Source organism: Mesoplodon densirostris, chromosome 3 (assembly GCF_025265405.1).
Source record: "Mesoplodon densirostris isolate mMesDen1 chromosome 3, mMesDen1 primary haplotype, whole genome shotgun sequence".
NCBI lineage: Eukaryota > Metazoa > Chordata > Mammalia > Artiodactyla > Ziphiidae > Mesoplodon > Mesoplodon densirostris.
This window is the reverse complement of record NC_082663.1, coordinates 35,146,076-35,159,685: the sequence shown is the minus strand read 5'-3', so window position 1 is coordinate 35,159,685 and position 13,610 is coordinate 35,146,076. Positions and strand designations below refer to the sequence as shown.

The following is a 13,610-nucleotide window of genomic DNA, read 5'->3' as shown; positions in this document are numbered from 1 at the left end:
ACAGATGGGGAATAATGACATCTGCCTTTTCTAATGTGTGAAAAATCCAGAATATATTAATTTAATTTTACCAAGAAGTAAAGGAGGCTTTTTTTTTTCAAAGTCAAAAGAACTTTATTTTGATCTGGTAATCTTACATTTACCTTTAAAAATTATTTAAAAGAACTTTTAGGTGAAGATTCTCTGTAATGTTTCTGAATATTTTTTTAAATTTTTTAATTTAATTCAATTTATTTTTTATACAGCAGATTCTTATTAGTTATCCATCTTATACATATTAGTGTATATATGTCAATCCCAATCTCCCAATTCATCCCACCACCACCACCCCCCACCACTTTTCCCCCTTGGTGTCCATATGTTTGTTCTCTACATCTGTGTTTCTAAAATTAAAATGAAATAATTTTCCTTTATTGTGTCCAATGATATTTTAAATGGCACTCTGTACTTACAGGCAAATCATACACATGTTCATTGCTACATTTCTGGAGGTTTGATATTTGTAACTGCCAAAAATAAATAATTAAATTGGTTCTCCCTAGAAAGAAATTCTTCTAAATTTGGAAACAACTCCAAAGACAGCATTCACTGTAGAGAGGAAATATCTGTGAAGAAAATAGTCTACTAGTTAATTTTTAAATACTGTCAGTTGTGTTAACTTGCAAGAAAAAAATAATTGTTTATTCAATATGTAAAAAGTACCTGACTTCATCTACATTCACAATTGCCCAAATGCAGGGTCAAGAATGATGTTAAAATATCAGCAATTGTACCGTCCTCTTGCCTTATTTCTCCCCTCCTTTATTCCCATGACCTCTTGTGCTTTCCAAAGTGCAGGAAGTAACACTGATCATCTACCTGTGAAAAGGTCTTCTTTATTCTTTGAAACAAGCCCTCTAGGCTTACAATCAACCCAAAATAGAGGGAAAGGTCAAGATTGTAGACAAAGTATTTGGGAACTGGTGAGTTCCTATAAATTCTACTTTATGAATGGACACTTACGCCACCTATATGGAAAACCAATCCTAATGAGTATATTAAATTCTTGGTTTACAGAAGTAGAAGATGATCTTTTGAATTTTAAAAAATTGATTAGTTGGGATTTTTTTCTTATCATTTTACAAGCCATTCGGTCAGTTGAAGTCCTCCATGTACTATACTAGGTTATTAAAAAAAGACCCTTCTAAGACATTCGAATGTGCTAGGTAAATATTCCTTAGTATTTCCTTTGGCTCATTTGAGGGGGAGATATGGACATGGCAAGAGGGAAAGAACTTGGGAAGGACAAAGGACTGAAATGTAACCACATTTTGCCTTGTTATTCTTCTAGGATCTCATGATTCCTTCAGCTTCTACATTGATGAAGCCTCTCCAGTGGGGCCTGAACAGCCAGAAACTGTCCAGAATTTTGTCTCTGTGTTTGGAACTGTGGCGAAAAAGCTGATGCGGAAATGGCTAGCCACTCAAACCATGAACTTTACTGGTCAGCTAGGAGCTGGGATCCGTTATTTTGATCTTCGAATTTCCACCAAGCCTAGAGACCCCGACAATGAACTCTACTTTGCTCATGGTTTGTTCAGTGCCAAAGTCAACGAAGGCCTTGAGGAGATCAATGCATTCCTCACAGATCACCATAAGGAGGTAGTATTCTTGGACTTCAACCACTTTTATGGGATGCAGAAGTATCACCATGAAAAACTCGTCCAAATGCTGAAAGACATCTATGGAAATAAAATGTGCCCAGCGATTTTTGCCCAGGAAGTGAGTCTAAAGTACCTGTGGGAGAAGGACTACCAAGTGCTGGTCTTCTACCACAGTCCAGTGGCTCTGGAAGTACCCTTTCTCTGGCCTGGGCAGATGATGCCAGCACCCTGGGCCAACACCACAGACCCGGAAAAACTGATCCAGTTTCTTCAGGCATCCATCACTGAGAGAAGGAAGAAGGGATCATTTTTTATATCTCAGGTGGTGTTGACCCCCAAAGCTAGCACCGTGGTCAAAGGGGTGGCCAGTGGTCTCAGAGAAACGATCACAGAAAGGTAAGTGTCCTTAAGTTATCAGGGGAAATTTTTAAGTAATTAAACCCAAATTCAAATAGTTAATAAGTGATGGAGTTAATTCACACCCATGTGAGTTAGTTTCCTAGGGCTGCCACAACAAAGTGTCACACGCTGGGTAGCTTAAAACAAAAGAAAATTACCATCCTTCAGTTCCAGAGGCTAGAAGTCTGAAATCAAGGTGTCAGCAGGACTGGCTCCTTCTGAGGGCTTTGAGGGAGAATCTTTTCCATGCCTCTGCATTAACTTCTGGTGATGGTTGGCATCCATTGTTGTTCTTAGCTTACAGATGCAACACTCCAGTCTCTGAACCCATCTTTACATGGCATTCTTCCCTGTTTCTCTGTCTTCTCTTCTTATAAGGACACTAGTCATATTGGATTAGGGCCCACCCTAGTGATCTCATCTTAATTTAATTACATCTGCAAATGCCTTATTTCCAAATAAGGTCACACTTACAGGTACTGGGGATGAGGACTTCAATACGTCATTTTGTAGGACACAGGTCAACCCACAGCACCATGGCTTTTGTTTGTTTGTTTGTTTTTGTTTTTGTTTTGTTTTTACCACACCATGAAGCTTGCGGGATCTTAGTTTCCCAACCAGGGGTCTAACCTGGGCCCCCTGCAGTGGAAGCACAGATGGAGTCCTAACCACTGGACTGCCAGGGGATTCCTGCACCATGCGTTTTGACCCCATGTCCACTTATCTTTTCATAGCACTCCTTTTCACATTTGCATAGCATTTTATAGATTACAAAGCCCTTTCTCTACTTTTTTTCAGAGTATTTTCACATACTTGATTCCATTTGATCTGCATAACAATCCTGGGAAGTAGAGACTGTATAACAGATAAAAATTAAAGTTCAGAGAAGTGAAATGTTTTGCCTAAAGCCACTTGGACAATGAATGATGAAACAAAGACTCAAGCACCATTTTTCTCAAGCTGTATTCTATGCCTTTACACTACATTGTTAGCAAGAATCAATCCCCAGAGAGTAGGCATTCCATTGGTCAAGCCCAGACATACATGTAGGGTAGTGGTCACCTGTGAGGTGTAATTAGCAATCACCAAAGACCTTTGTAACTCATTCCCCTGATACAACATGTAGCATTGTACATATTATTTAGTCTTTTGAGTTAAAGTATTAAACAAGGCAAACATTGAAGAACAAACACAATTCCTATCACACCTTTTATTTTTAACTTTAATTGATATTTTGAATTATGGTAAAGAGGCAGAGGATGAATGTTTTGCACAAGGTCTTGTAGGGAAAGACAAGAAAATGAGGAGAAAAGATTCAGAGGTGAAAATGCTGTGGGTGGCCTTTAGAGATGAAAATGCTATATGGTGGAGAATGGCAGATGAAATTTGTAGTGGAGCAGGAACACATTTGCAAGAAGGCTAAAAGCCTCGTTGCACAGTCTAGAGGATATAGTTAATGAATTGTACAACTTAAAGTAATGAGAGATTAAATTATAATGAATCTAAATTTTACCATATTAAATATAATAAATCATAACATATAAAAGAGAAAAAAATTGTCGCCATCACAGGTGAGGTGGAGGAGGGCTCTGGGGTTGTAGCCGGCACTGGCTGGAGCTTAGGAACTGGCACTGAGGATGGCTAAAAGCCAGGCTACAGGGAATATCATCCTATGAGCAATGGGGAGCTAGAAAATGATATTTAGTGGTGGAGTGACTTGACCAGATCTGCATTTTGGGTAGATAATTGGTGAAGCATGGAGCGTAGATGGAGTGGAGAAAGTAAGCAGTTAAGAGGTGCTTGGAACTATTTTAGCAAGGATATGCAAGCTAAACTGAAGAAGTGAGAAAATGTAGAAGGGGACAGTATGTGACAGCAAAAGTTGGATGACTCTTTAGCTATGTGGTGTGAATGAAAGAAAAGAGGGGAGAATAAAATTTCTTCTTGAGAAGTAGAATGAGTGATGGATGCATTCAAAGAAGGAAGAAACAAAGATACAGGGACTTGGGGAGGACAGGGGGAAGATACAATCAGGATTATGCTAAATTTAAAGTGCTAGAAAGGCATCCAAGTAGATCCAGTTGATCATTAAGAATATAGGTTAACTCGTTTGGGGGATACTGCATTTTTTGGCAATGAAAGCCACAGGTCCTTGGAGAGGAAGTATTCCTCCATGCAAAATTATAACTTCCTTCTGTTATTCAGGTATTTGCTGGGATCTCCCTGTTCTTTCAATTCAAGTAAGATCCCCAACCCTTACTGGGGATCCTCACTGTACGCTCTATGCAAGTGTAAAGCCTTCCCTAAGATTTCTGCTTGATGTCTAGATTTCTTACATTCTTATGGAAAGAGCCCTTGTTGCTTCTGGATTACATAATTTTATGGATTGATCGTTCCATGTGGCCTATCCATGTCCCACCCTCTATAACCTGAGACATGAAACTTGCTTCTTGCTCAATTTCTATATAGTGGTTTATTTAGACTTTACTGAAGATCTGAGCATAAAAGGGAGGTTTTATAATCATAATAATGTAGATGACTTAAAGTTGAATTTTAGACTCATCTGGAATTACAAATCTCCTGACCTGGAATATCTTATGATGACATCTGTATCACTTTTCACCCTAGACTCTCGTCCCCTGACTGAATCCTCTCCTCCACCCCCTTCCTGACCTTTTCTCATCTGTTTTCTTCGCCCAACCCCATATTGCAGTGAAGACGCTGCACTCTCCTCTAGATTATTGCACCAAACTATTCACCTCTCTCCCTGGCCCTAAGCCTACATTCAGTTAGTCCCATCAACGTATTCATCAGAACAAGAAGACTTTTTCTTTAATAGAACCACTTTCTATAAAAATTAATTGTTCTCATAAATAACAACTTACCTTACATACTTAAAAATGAGGGAGTTATATACACATAAGAATGTTTTGTTTTCAAACCTACCCCATAGAGCCTCCAGATTTTGAGGAATCCCCAGTAGAGGTGGGGAGGGGACAGGAGGGGCCTGGGGAATGGCTGACTCTAATTCTGTTCATTCTTGCTACACCTTTAATTTAAAAAGCTTTACTTCGAGCATTTACATATTGGGCATGAAAGGAGTCTTCCCTTCCAGCTTTGCCTTCTGTTGTATAGTTCTATTCTTAGGAAAACATTTTTCTGTACAATTTGCCTACTTTGCATTTGGCCAAGAACCATATCCTGACTCCATACCTGTGTAGGGAATAGCCTTTGATAAGTCAAGAAGGAAAATCTACTCAAGGAATAAATGACTTTCATTTTTCTCTCTTATGCAATTTCATGCAATAGGACTTTGCAAGTTATATGTTGAACAGCTTTTTGGTTACTTATGCTTTAGTACAGCATTACCAAAGTAGGATTTGTAGAATAAAGATCAGATAAGTTAGGAGAGTGTTGAACATGATAATATATATCTACACAACTCTCCCAAAAGATTCACAATGCACATTAGCATATAAAAGGCACTAACAAGTATTTAAGTGAAGAATCCTATTTAATTTTAACTAATACAATGTTTTCCAAGCAACTTGATTTTTTTTTCAGATAACACTTATTAACAACCCATGGAATTAATTTTGACAAAATGTCCTCAGCCATCTGCTCTAATTCAGAACCTTTCACTTGCCTCTGGCTTATATATCTGGAAAAGTAGAGTTTTACCAGTGAAAAGAGAGAATGGGAAAAGAATTTAAAAAGTAGAAATGAAGAACCTATAGGTAGAGTCAACTATTTCCTCTCTAGGATTATGCAAATGACTTGCAAATATATCCGAACCTGGCCATGATACTTCTGCTATAAGCATTCTCAATGGAGTTTGTCTCAGTACTAGAAAGCCTCTTTTTAAACCAATTACAAAACCTGTATTCTGTGTATGGTGTTAATGTGAAATCCAGAGGTTTGTTTTGGACATATTTCAGCTTTCTAGGTGAGGCCTATAGGAAAAGGTCATTGTCAATCCTTGGATAATGCCTTGCAAAGGTAACTTATTACTCCTGATACAGGTAGTGAAAAAGCACTTGACTCCCCCCAAATATATTTCTTTTCTCTTCTCCACAAGTGATAAAGCCCACAAAAAAGACTTTTACTGTCACTTTCCTTTTGCTGTTGTGCCAAAGCTGCTCACTAAGAAAGTCCTTTGCCATCAAAGGAGAAGTCACTAGGCAATGTTAAGACTTCTCTGGACCTTTAGTATATTTTCATTTGCAAAATTTGGAGTTTGAATTCAATTATCTCCAAGATCCTTTCCAGTTCCAAAATCCTACAATCCTGGATTTGACTAGTTTCACTATAATTTTTCATTATGTCTATATTTGGATTAATAAAACTCTGAGCACATGAATTTAGAAAACAGTGTTTGAAGATGTGGGTGGCTTTCAGGGAACTAAATCCAGCCTGGATTTAGGTACCATACCTTTCACTCTGGCCACCGGTTCCAAATACTGCAGATGCATTCTCTACATTTTAGCAATGCCAAAAGACACAGATTTTAATTTCTTAAAGACCTATTTTTAATTTATTTTTCAAACACCAGCTTTTTCACCTCACCCTCACAGAATTCACATGTTCTTAAAAAGAAGGTGTGTAACTTGAGTCAAGTCCTTCCCTAATTTGTGGAAATTTATTAAATTATAGGTTTTTTTAGTTAAAAAAAAAGTTCAGCTAGACCACCTGTCAGAATATTTAAGGAGCAGTGCATCTTTGTAAGTAAATTGATGCCAAATTAATTTAGAAAATGTTTATACAAGTCAACAGTTTATATCATGATGATGATGATAATGGTAATAGTAATGATGATTTATTAAGTGCTCTCTGTTTAACACTATGCTAACTGCCCTGCCCATTTATTCTCATGATCACAGTCATTGCCTTGAGGGTAAGGAAGAAGGATGTGGTTGGTTTTTACTAAGCACCAATTTTATCCAACTGGGGAAAGGGAGGCAACTACATTTGTTGAGACCATTTTCTGTGCCAGGCACTGTACTAAGTGCTTTACATGAATTGTATCCATTTAATCCTCCCTGCAACCTTGCAAAGTAGGCATTACATCCATTAGAGATGGAAAATGGAGCCTGAGAAATGTCTAGTACCTTGCTCAAAAGTCCCAGATTAGTTTAGCAAAGGCAGGATTGTTATTTGGATCTGACTCCAAGTCCCATGCTTACTCCTGCAAATTAGGTGAAATTCACCCTCTTAGCAGTGGGTGCATGTAATGCATTATTTGTCATCTTGGAGGGCAAAGTCAGGTCTAGGCATTGGGAAGGTAAAGTATACTGGAGGTGGGATAGGAAAGGCTATGAAAGAGCAGATCTGAAGTGTATGGCTTTGCCTCCAGATAGCACACTGGCAGGGGTCCCCTAGGGAAGCACTGCTGTTGAATAATAAAAAGGAAGGGAACTTAGAGGTGACCTGACTCAATCCTCCTTTCCTTGTGCCTATTGCCCATGTCACTGTTTTCCATTTAGTAAGGAAACTGAGGCCAGAGGACTGCTAAAATATCGCCCAAGGTCACGGAGGTAACTGGCAGCAAAGGTGGAATCATAATCAGGTCTCCCGGCTTGCAGGCAGATTCTGCCCTCCATACTTCAGGGAGGGATGAGGACAGAAAATGAACAGGAAGATCAGGGGGGCCAGGGAACATCAGGCTGCAGGGAACAACGTGGAAGGGCGAACCAGCTGTCAGACTGAACTGTGCACAACATAGCATGGTGCCCTGTAACCTTGACTAGAGTGGTCAGATGTTGGGCCTGGGGATGGACCACAGATTTTGTTCAGGGCAGACTTCCCTGGGTGCTATCTCTTTCTGCTTCACAAGCATAATAGACTATTTTTTCCTTTCAGTGGGGACACATCCCAGCTCACAGCAACTCCCCAAACAGCACTTGTGCTGCCGATTTACCCTGTCAGTGCACTGACCCAGCTGGTGGGGGGCTGGGCTCTGGGAAGTTGTTCCCCTGCAGCACTAGTCATCCTAGCAGCTTTGGGGAGCCAAGAAACACCACACTGAGGGAGTGAGACTCAGAATGGTTCAAAGACAGCTACAGGTGACGGACAGCTTTCTGGCTCTGTCCCCTAGACTATGGCCCCAAATAGGTCAGTGCATTAGTAGAGCTGGTCTGCTATCATTCTATTCAGTAAAAGGGAAAGCTGCTTCTTTGGGCTACATATGCCTAAGGAGAAAGTATATCAAGGACATTATGGAAAACCAGCATTACAATAATCATTGTTTACAAGATGCTTTCATTGTAAGATTCATTTTTCAACATATATTTATTAGAGGCTTCATTTGTTCAACAGATGTTATTCCCAATTTGCAATTTAGAAAATCAAAGGTCAGAAAGCTAAATAAGTTGTTCAGGTGGTGGTGTGAGCCAGTGCTGGTATCAAATCAGAATCTAGATCTTTTGTGAACACTCTAATTGGAAAAGATACATACATGTTCATAGTAGCACTATTTACAATAGCCAAGACATGGAAACACCCAAGTGCTCATCAACAGACAATTGGTTTAAGAAGATATGATACACACACACACACACACACACACACACACACACACACACACACACTGGAATATTACTCAACAATAAAAAAGAGTGAAATATTGATATTGCCATTTGAAGCAACATGGATGGACCTAGAGATTATCATACTAACTGAAGAAAGTCCAACAGAGAAAGACAAATATTGTATGACATTACTTATATGTGGAATCTAAAAAGTAATACAAATGGATCTATATATATAACAGACTCACGGAAAACAAACTTATGGTTACCAAAGGAGAAATGGAGGGAAGGAGGGATAAATTGGGAGTATGGGATTAATACATACAAACTACTATATATAAAACAGATAAGCAACAAGGATTTACTGTACAGCACAGGGAACTATATTCAATATCTTATAATAACTTATAATGGAAAATAATCTGAAAAAAAAAAAATATATATATATATATATAACTGAATCCCTTTCCTGTACACCTGAAGCTAACGCAATATTGTAAATCAACTATACTTCAATTAAAAAAAAAAGAATCTAGGTCTTTTGAACCACTAGAACGAGAAGTCTCGTTTGTAAATCAGAAGGAAGCTCCAGAAAGCATTATTTGCCCTAGCCCAGGGCTTGGCGAACTGGGCAGTGCTTATGTCACCCTCAGAGGTTATGATTCATGAATCAATGCTCAAAGAGTTTCATTTCTAACGCACCCCAAGTGAGCCTCACTTTGAGCAACACTGCTCTTGTCTGCCAACAAGCTGTGCCTGAATCGCCCCCACCAACAGCTGAAGTTGGTTTTAAAAAATCTGGAAAGAGAGTCAACCCCAAGGTTTATCAGTCCCCTCCCCACCCCAGGTTCAGATAGTTCTTCCTTAAATCTAAACCATGACTCCTCTACCCACAGGCCCTGCCAGATTTAAGTTCAAATTTGCTTGTCCTATCACTAAGGTAGAGCTGCCCATCATCGATTTCCAAATAATGGTCCTCTGTTCTTCTCTCCCATGTATCTTCTCTCCCATGTCACATAGCTCTATCCTTGGATTACTGTGCTTCAGAAGCACAGGGAAATGCTCCTGGGAGGGATTCTTTGTTCCCCTGGGCTGTAAAGCACACCCCATGGAAGGCTTAGTAACTTCCAGACTCAGTGTCTTCCATCAAAACCAATAAACATTTCAGCACCAATTAACATCACAGCTCTTTGCAACCCAATGGCCTCCCCAGCCCTGATTTTAAGCAGCAAAAAAAAAAAAAAAAAAAAAAAAAAAAAGATTCTGTAATAGCTTGCAACCCCGAGGCTGTGTGACAGAAGAGTGATTTTAGCCTGGGTCATGCTGAAGTATGGAAGGAGGGAGGGTTGTCTTGTAACTCTCTCTTAACAACTTTTGACCTAAGAATTTTTGAAGCAGGCACACGCATAAAAGCTCTTGCTCTCCTTCATTCTGCTGATGTTGTAAGATTAAAGTACAGGCAAATGTGGATAGGAACCTTTCATTATCTGTAGCAAGCGAGTCGAAGACTGGAGAGAATTGCCAAGCTATTGAGAGGTCAGATACCCATTCAGTGCCTGGTGAGTGTGTGTGTGTGTGTGTGTGTGTGTGTGTGTGTGTGTGTGTGTGTGTGTGAGAGAGAGAGAGAGAGAGAGAGAGAATACATATACTTTTCTAAAAAGCATGGAAACATGGTTTAGGATAGAGGTTTACTCACTTTAGTAAATCTCTCTGGATCTCAGTTTTCTTATATGGAATTGCTGGAGTTTAATATCTGAAGAGGAACTAACCTAGTATGTAGCTGGCGATGGGGGTAGAGGGAATAAAGATGAAGTATCTAGGCAGCAGGGATATTTAGTCAACCAGGTCATGGCACAATAGTGTGGGGACTTCAGTCAGCAACTTAGGGAATGGGGGGTTTGTTTGGGTTGAAAAGAACTGTGACATGAACTGTCAAGTAGATGAACAAGTAAGAGTTTTCTGATTCAAGAAGTAAAATGGACTAGATCTGGACAGCCCAGACCACATTCTGAGGCTGTGAGAGGAGGCCTTCGGGAGGACACACACAATGGGAACCATGAGATATCCCAGTGAGAGAGGTTAGAAAGGACTTCTTATAGAATCAAGGTTTAGGTTGGTGACTTGGGGGAAGGTTTAAAGGAAACAGAGGTCCTCTTTAGATTGGATGCTGTCAGGGCAAGTCTATAATTGGGTATCTCAATATGTCTTATCTATAGGACTAGAGTGATGATAAATTAATTGGCAAAGAAATGAAAGTTGTTCATTTTAGTTTAGAGAGGTCAGTGTTTTGTATTTTGTAGGTGATATGGTTTCTGTGCTCAGACAAAATTACAAAGTATCCTTTTTTATCTCACTTTCTCATGGTCTCAAGTAATCTTGTCTGAGGTTGGTATTCTGGGAGATTACATCCATCAGGAGGAGAACTTGTCCTAGTTGTGAGAGTCTGGCCAGCTTCCAGGTGTCAGGACTTGCTTTTAAATTTCTTTTCATTCACCCCTTTCAGTGCACTTATTTCCATTTGGTTTGAAATTTTCTGATGTGAATTAGGCTTTACATGTTCTTTTTCTTTGTTGTTCTTTTTCTCATTAAAACAATTGAGGCTGTATCTATGCAGAAGCCCAGATCATATTGACAATGAGGCAAATCAAAGCGTTGGTGAAAACCTAGCCCAGGGCTTATCTACTAATATGCGAACTCTTCAGATTGAGTCATATAGACAATCAACTTTCCCTGTGGTCTTAAGTTTCTGCCCGTCTCATTGGGCAAGGTTGGAATTGATTGACAAGTATCAGGAATCCTGGGTGGTGGAGAGCAAAGGAGTTGAGACCGGGAAAAAAAAATGTGAAAACAAAGCATTTTGTAAAGGGAATTGCTGATTCTTTAATATTGGTGAACATTCCAACTTCCTTCTCCAAGGTTTTACAACTCATTCCAGGCAGAAAGGAGCAGAAGGTGAGATGGCCAGCTATCATATTTTCAACCAATTTTTTTTCTTGCCCTTTTTGGCAGCAGGAGATGTATTTATCTTGGCCTTGTTTGAATGAGTGTCCCTGAAAACTTGTTTGTGCTGGGTGTACTTGCAAGACACAACTTTGTGTGACTGATCTATTAATTACCAAGGGTGATTCCAATAAGTATAAGTGCTTATTTAAGTGAGGTGATATAAGCCAACATTTCTCTGTCAAAAATGTGCCCCACCTGGGCTTCCCTGGTGGTGCAGTGGTTAAGAGTCTGCCTGTTGATGCAGGGGACACGGGTTCGTGCCCCAGTCCGGGAAGATCCCACATGCCACAGAGCGGCTGGGCCCATGAGCCATGGCCGCTGAGCCTGTGCGTCTGGAGCCTGTGCTCCAGGAGCCTGTGCTCCACAACGGGAGAGGCCGCAACAGTGAGAGGCCCACGTACCGCAAAAAAAAAAAAAAAAAAAAAAAGTGTGCCCCACCTAACAAAATTGTTGCATAAATCTCAAATAACTTTCTAACACCACTCTACGCAATGACATTTCAGCTTCTAACGTATCACATTCAGTTGATAAAATGTTTTCTTTCATAATCTTTTCAATGTAATAACAACAATAAAAAAAATGCTGGGTATATGAAATTTTCTCAGAATATCTGGCCTTGGAGGACTTCAGAAGAAAATACTGCATGTATCAACTGAAGACACTAATATTTGGCTTTATTATATGAAGTACAAATCTTCTGGCTCTTGCTCTGTATGTCTGGGATTGTAGCCTATTGCTAGTTAACTTATTTCAAAGTACTAAAAGTAATTCGACAAGAATAGCTAGAGACTTGCTTGTCATAATTGACTTTTTTTTTTCAGAAATCACAAGTATAGTTTGAATTTTGGCTTTAAAATATTCCTTCCTCCTACCCGCTGACCACTTATTTCCCTGTGGCCTCAGCTATTAAAAGAGAAGAAGCTTACAAGTTGTTTCTGGAGCTGTGACATCCTGTCTTGAAGGAGCAGTATGTGGCAGTGAGATTATAAGGTGTGATTTCATTAGTGAATGCTAAAACACAGACTGCCCTTTGGAAATGTATGTGAGATTTGGCCAATGTAAAACTGATCAAATTCACCATGGAGCTGCTGCTTATCTAGAACACTGAACAGAAAAGCTGTTGCCTATATGATTTAGCTCAGGTTCAGAAATGAAACAGTCATGAAAATAAATAACACCATAATGTTATAAAAAGTTATTCATGAAAATTCATCTTTCAGATTTTTTTAGATTCATTCTGAAAGGGTTAATTTATATTGCCTGTTTCTCCAAAAAAATACTTGTAATAAGTAGCTTGTCATGAATAGATTGTAGGGAAACTTGGTTGAGTGCAAGGTTCAGTCTAAGTTCAATCTGTTAACAGAGACCATATGTGGATTCAGGGAAGTCATGATGGATCTGTTGTTAGAAAATAGCCAGGAAAATTAGTTTTATTCCCACCTCAGATTTCAATTTATTGGTTAGCACTTAAGGGGGTTATGCAATGAACTTGACTCTTACTGTCATTCACAAGCAGAGCAGGCTGCCATGTGCATACCTACACACTTCTACGAGACGTAGGAGAATTTCACACCTTTCAGGCACACACAACTCATTGCCACTGTGTGTTTGCACTTCTCCCATGTGTCCAGGCAGCCTCCAAACCAGATATGGCCAATGACTCTTGTATCATAAAGAAAGGCTCCTTAAAGCTGTGAACCACGGGCAGGGACATTTTGATGTTTCCATGCCATGGGCTGCGCATACAAAAGCTGTTTCAGTGAACCACCAATTTCTGCTCCAACTAGCACGAGGTAGGTAGGCAGCTTTAGGCTTTAAATGTGTGTGTGTGTGTGTGTGTGTGTGTGTGTGTTGAAAAGGGTGAGAGAAGTAGTTAAAATAAGTAGAAATCTACTCTTCTCTCAACACCTGTGAGAGTACATTGCTTTACTCCTGCTCATGCAGGAAGGAAGAGGTTCTTTCCTTATTGAAGTATAGTTGATTTACAATGTTGTGTTAATTTCTGCTGTACAGCAAAGTGATTCAGTTATATGTATAT

The 13,610-nt window shown here is 39.5% G+C and overlaps 1 protein-coding gene across 1 annotated transcript in view; it reads left to right on the top strand.

Annotated features, from left to right (window-relative positions):
* Positions 1 to 13,610, top strand: part of PLCXD3 (phosphatidylinositol specific phospholipase C X domain containing 3) — a 182,083-nt gene that overhangs the window by 127,913 nt on the left and 40,560 nt on the right. The window contains exon 2 of the mRNA XM_060091658.1: positions 1,331 to 2,039. Coding sequence (XP_059947641.1) covers positions 1,331 to 2,039 — 709 coding nt within the window. The remainder of the gene's footprint in view (positions 1 to 1,330; positions 2,040 to 13,610) is intronic.